The sequence below is a fragment of the Neoarius graeffei genome, chromosome 18, assembly GCF_027579695.1.
Source record: "Neoarius graeffei isolate fNeoGra1 chromosome 18, fNeoGra1.pri, whole genome shotgun sequence".
In the NCBI taxonomy this organism is placed as follows: domain Eukaryota; kingdom Metazoa; phylum Chordata; class Actinopteri; order Siluriformes; family Ariidae; genus Neoarius; species Neoarius graeffei.
In genome coordinates, this window is record NC_083586.1 from 29,451,956 (window position 1) to 29,457,955 (window position 6,000).

Here is a 6,000-nt window from a genome sequence, read left to right on the forward strand (position 1 = left end):
TGTCTCACAGTGGTAAACATGGCCTTGTCCCAACTTTATGGAGATGTGTTGTTGTCATGAAATTTAAAATCACCTAATTTTTCTCTTTAAATGATACATTTTCTCAGTTTAAACATTTGATATGTCATCTATGTTCTATTCTGAATAAAATATGGAATTTTGAAACTTCCACATCATTGCATTCCGTTTTTATTTACAATTTGTTCTTTGTCCTAACTTTTTTGGAATCGGGGTTGTGTATATATAGGTGTATTTTTTTTTCTTATCAGTGCAATCTGTGTACATCTCATATCATCTGTAGCCACTTTATCCTGTTCTACAGGGTCGCAGGCAAGCTGGAGCCTATCCCAGCTGACTACGGGCGAAAGGCGGGGTACACCCTGGACAAGTCACCAGGTCATCACAGGGCTGACACATAGACACAGACAACCATTCACACTCACATTCACACCTACGGTCAATTTAGAGTCACCAGTTAACCTAACCTGCATGTCTTTGGACTGTGGGGGAAACCGGAGCACCCGGAGGAAACCCACGCGGACACGGGGAGAACATGCAAACTCCGCACAGAAAGGCCCTCGCCGGCCACGGGGCTCGAACCCGGACCTTCTTGCTGTGAAGCGACAGTGCTAACTCTGTATACTTTACTATTTATGACACATGGATCAATGGGGTCCATACGGACCCTGACCTGGCAACAGTGCTGGACAAGGGACATGATGATGAGGAGGAGGAGCAACTTTACCTAGTTTCTTTAAACTCACCTTTCTTTCTTGGCTTATCTTGTGCACCCTCACCATTAGGCAGTGGTTTCTAAAGTACAGAAACATGCAAGTTGCCTTATTTGCACGATAACATACTATGTAAACTGGAAATAAAGCATGACCAGAATAAGTAATGGATCAGTTTTACTTGCTGTAATCTTTTCCCAGATCGACCGGCGGCTTTAGGACCTCGGGTTGATGCTCTTGATGAACCTCGAGCTGGCTTCATTTTGTACAAAACAAAACTAACAGACAGACAGGAAAGGAAAAGAAGGAAGGGAAGGGGTTCCACACTGTCCTGGTGGCTACTTAACCGAGATATGAACCTAATATCAGCATGCTATAAACGCTCTCTTTTCACTGTGTTCACACAGTTGAGTAACTAAATAACAGACTGTATGGAGTGAAAGTGAACACAGTGTCTTTCCTGGGTTTATCACAAATCTGTAGCTCGCTTGCTATAAACACAGTTAGCTAAACATAATCCGAATGCCAACTAACTCTCAATACCGCACAGTAATTTACGCTTTTATGTATAATACATGGCTATTCTGTGTCACAGATAAACAAAACCTCATAATACCCTGAGAATGTAACTCTACATGAACACTTCCTGCTCACATACTCACCCTGCTTCGCGCTTATGGTTCAAATTCTGTGCGCATGCGCAATGAATAACCGTACACTTCCGGAAACCATGTTAAGAAGGTCACCGTGAGAGGAAGGTCAGAAATAAATAAGGGTTGTTTTACAATCAGGGTACAAAGTTTGTGTCACAGGCAGAGCATTTTTTAACATAGTTACTGGGAGACCATTTGGTCTCCTAGTCAATGCCAAACCAGCTTCACTGGGAGACCAAATTTTAAACCAAGTTATGTCTTATCATTTGGTTCAATCATTATCTCTAGCTGCTTTATCCTGTTCTACAGGGTCGCAGGCAAGCTGGAGCCTATCCCAGCTGACTACGGGCGAAAGGCGGGGTACACCCTGGACAAGTCGCCAGGTCATCACAGGGCTGACACATAGACACAGACAACCATTCACACTCACATTCACACCTACGGTCAATTTAGAGTCACCAGTTAACCTAACCTGCATGTCTTTGGACTGTGGGGGAAACCCACGTGGACACGGGGAGAACATGCAAACTCCGCACAGAAAGGCCCTCGCCGGCCACGGGGCTCGAACCTGGACCTTCTTGCTGTGAGGCGACAGCGTTAACCACTACACCACCGTGCCACCAGTAATAGAATCATGCTAGAAAAAGAATTTTATTTTCTTGGCCAATTTGTGTCAGATTGCATCAGTTACTAATGGGTCTCTACCTGAACCTACCATTCAAGTTTCATGACAATAGTTCAGTGTTAGCCCTTTCAAATGTCTGCCAAAGTTGGCCATGGTTTTTAATGAATTTGATCATCATCAAAACTCCACTAACAGATTAGCACATAGGTGCACCATGCTAAATTTCAGCTCATTCTGACTTAGGGTTCCTGAGAATCAATTATTTGATCTTGGCCTCATCCCTCTATGTATGACCACACCCAAAACTTTGCATACCTCAGAATCATCTCCTGTATATATCTTTCAATTTTCATGTGAATCCATGCAACTACTCATGAGTTACAGCTGTTTGAGTAAATAAGGCTCTGCCTCCTTAATATTGATTGACAAGTGGTGGTCATATTGCTTTTATTAAAATTCACATAGAAGAACCTTGATGCATGTCTTCCTTGTACCCTGAAAGATGGTGGTTCCAATCGAGCTGTGCTTGAGGCTCAAAGGAAGCATTGTGTAGAGCTAGATGTTTGATTTTGTTATCAAATAGTATCAGTGATTTAAATTTGATTCTGGCAGCTACAGGAAGGGGCAGCACGGTGGTCTAGTGGTTAGCACTGTCACCTCACAGCAAGAAGGTCTGGGTTCGAGCCCTGTGGCCGGCGAGGGCCTTTCTGTGCGGAGTTTGCATGTTCTCCCCGTGTCCGCGTGGGTTTCCTCCGGGTGCTCCGGTTTCCCCCACAGTCCAAAGACATGCAGGTTAGGTTAACTGGTGACTCTAAATTGACTGTAGGTGTGAATGGTTGTCTGTGTCTATGTGTCAGCCCTGTGATGACCTGGCGACTTGTCCAGGGTGTACCCCGCCTTTCGCCCGTAGTCAGCTGGGATAGGCTCCAGCTTGCCTGCGACCCTGTAGAACAGGATAAAGCGGCTAGAGATAATGAGATGAGATGAGCTACAGGAAGCCAGGGGAGGGAGAGTAGCAATGGGGTAGTCTGGGAGAATTTGAAGAGCTTTAAAAAAAAAAAAACAAGCCGTGCAACTGCACTCTGGATCAGTCACAGAGGTAGACCTGCCCAAAGTGAATTGCAGTAGTCCAATTTCAAAAAGACAAGGGACTGAACAAGCACCTGAGAGGCCTCTGTGGATAGAGATGGCAGGATCTTTATCATGTCATAGAGGAGAAACTGGCATACACTGCAAAAAACTGAAAACTGAATTTGAGGAGAAAATTACTTAATACTAGTGAAATGAGCTTGCTGCATGGACAGATATTTTTACTTGATAAGACATCTTAGAATAAGTTGGTTGCAATCTAGAACTAAGTTTAATAATCTCAGAATTGGCATCTTGTATTCTTCTAATAGGAAATGTTAGATAGTTTCAACTATTTTCAAGATATTTTCACTTGCTAAGATATCACTTTTTGCAGTGTAGATGTACTCTGGTTATCTGTAAAGTAGGCCAGTTAGCCAATCTTTTCAACAAGCTGCAAGCATGAAAGGAAACCAGGTCTATTCACCTCAACCATATTTTTTTTTTTTTGCATTATACCAAGTGTGTGGTTTTTCTGTCACTGTTGATAACCATGGGCGCACTTGTGAATCAGTCCCTAGTCTCTGAAAGGCCTAAAGTGCTTTCTTTGTCCAGTGGAGATTCTTTGGTTTACCTTTGAGAAATGACGTGAGTTGTGTTGCCACAGAGCTAAAACCCCTTATGAACCACTGGAAAAAGTTGATGAATCCTAGGTACCTTTGTAACGGTTTTGTTATCTGTGGCTGCAGCCATGATGTTACTGCTTCTGCTTTGGTTTAGTACATTTCCCAAAAAAGTTCATGCAGGACATAGCTGTGCTTGATCATTACTACATTCAGACCTCTGTGATCAATGCATGATCGAAACTTGCCATGTTTTTTCTCCACAAAGAATAACCTGCATCATGCTAGTGAGATTGATGCTGGCGATAGCCCAGGTTGAGAGCTTCTTTCACACATTCTTCCATGGCTTTTTTGTTGTTTTTGTTTCTGAAACAGATAAAGAATACACTCTGCTGGGTGGGAGTGAGGAACTAGGAAGAACATAAGTGCTGCAGTTTGAAGGAAAATGAAGTGGTAACTCTGAGACCTTGGGTTTGCTAAATACTTCTGACAAATTGGGATATGGGCCTGGGATCTGAATATTCTCCTTCACTTTTGAGTTTTCAAACTATGTATTTCAGAAAAGGAAATGGAGACAAAAAAATCAACAGTATCTGCATGAGGCAGCACGGTGGTGTAGTGATTAGCATTGTCACCAAGACAATGCAAGAAGAACCCAGGACCTTCAGCAAGAAGGTCCTGGGTTCGAGCCCAGTGGCCGACAGGGGCCTTTCTGTGTGGAGTTTGCATGTTCTCCCTGTGTCTGTGTGGGTTTCCTCCGGGTGCTCTGGTTTCCCCCACAGTCCAAAGACATGCAGTTAGGTTAACATGGGGCAGCCTTAGATTGAGGTGCCCTTGAGCGAGGCATCTGTTCCCCAGGTGCTGTAGCATGGCTGCCCACTGCTCTGGGTGTGTGTGTTCATTGCTCATGTGTGTGTGCATGGGTGTGTTCACTGCTTCAGATGAGTAAAATGCAGAGAGGAATTTCACAAGTGTACGTCTGATGAATAATGTTCTTATTCTTAACTTACCTTCTCAACATGAAAAGGAAGGGTTATTCATTGTAAGTCAAGCTGTACTGAGCACTATCTGATTCTGTGGTGCCTTCATGAGTATGAGAGAGATGGATTCTGTGTAAAGAAAGGTGAAGAAAGCTTTTTAGTTGCTACCAAAATTAGCTTTTGAGTGCTGGTTCAGAAATCTTAGTGCATCATCAGCTGTTGACTGTTTGATTTCCTTGTCTTAAAATGAGAATTTGCTCAACAGTCACTTGTCCAGAGACCAAATATTAAAACACTCCCTAAAATTCGCTATTGAACTCCTGGTAAGTTTGTTGTAGCCAAGCAGGATCACAGACAACTATAACCCATGTTCGTGATTTTTTGGTGAGCAGTGAAAGCACCACTTTCTGAGAACTTGCAGGAACTTGCAGGACAAAACATTGCAAAAGAAAGCCCTTGCATTTTTCCAGAAACCCATCACATCTGTAAGGTTGTGCAATACAAGGTCATGACAAGCTTACTTCCAGGTTTGTGTTGTGTATCAGGTTACTCACGGTAGCACTGGGTTTACAATTGAGAGTTGGTGTGCTTCTACAACAGACTCCGAATACCTCCTCTATGGTGGTGGAGATCTGCTGGAGCTGCTGAGCACAGGTCCCTAGGAGTTGGCCTTGTAATGTGACTCACGAACACATTACATTATATTACATTACAGGCATTTAGCAGACACTCTTATCTAGAGCAATGTACAACATACCCAGAGCAGCCTGGGGAGCAGTTGGGGGTTAGGTGCCTTGCTCAAGGGCACTTCTACCATTCCTGATGGTCCAGGGGATCAAACTGCTTCTCTAAGCATTAGACCATGGCTTCCCCGATCTCAAACCTCCATAAAGTCTTCTGTAATACTCGAGAAGTTTGAGGCTGCATGTCTAGAGTTTTTTTTAAACAACCTATAGTTTCCATCCATCCATTATCTGTAACCGCTTATCCTGTGCAGCGTCACGGGCAAGCTGGAGCCTATCCCAGCTGACTATGGGCGAGAGGCGGGGTACACCTTGGACAAGTTGCCAGGTCATTGCAGGGCTGACACACAGAGACAAACAACCATTCAAACCTATGGTCAATTTAGAGCCACCAATTAGCCTAACCGCATGTCTTTGGACTGTGGGGGAAACCGGATCACCCAGAGGAAACTCACACAGACACGGGGAGAACATGCAAACACCACACAGAAAGGCCCCCAGCAGCCACTGGGCTCGAACCCAGAACCTTCTTGCCGTGAGACAACAGTACTAACCACTACACCAGCATGCCGCCCAC

General features: G+C 44.1%; 1 protein-coding gene across 1 annotated transcript in view; it reads right to left on the reverse strand.

Annotated features, from left to right (window-relative positions):
- cenpq (centromere protein Q) overlaps positions 1 to 1,417 on the reverse strand; it is a 32,449-nt gene extending 31,032 nt beyond the window's left edge. Inside the window, exons 1-3 of the mRNA XM_060898647.1 lie at positions 1,394 to 1,417; positions 913 to 1,009; positions 765 to 813 (exon numbers count right to left, since the gene is read on the reverse strand). Of these exons, the coding sequence (XP_060754630.1) occupies positions 765 to 813; positions 913 to 993 (130 nt within the window). The 5' untranslated portion in view covers positions 994 to 1,009; positions 1,394 to 1,417. The remainder of the gene's footprint in view (positions 1 to 764; positions 814 to 912; positions 1,010 to 1,393) is intronic.
- Between the last annotated feature and the right edge of the window lie 4,583 nt (positions 1,418 to 6,000).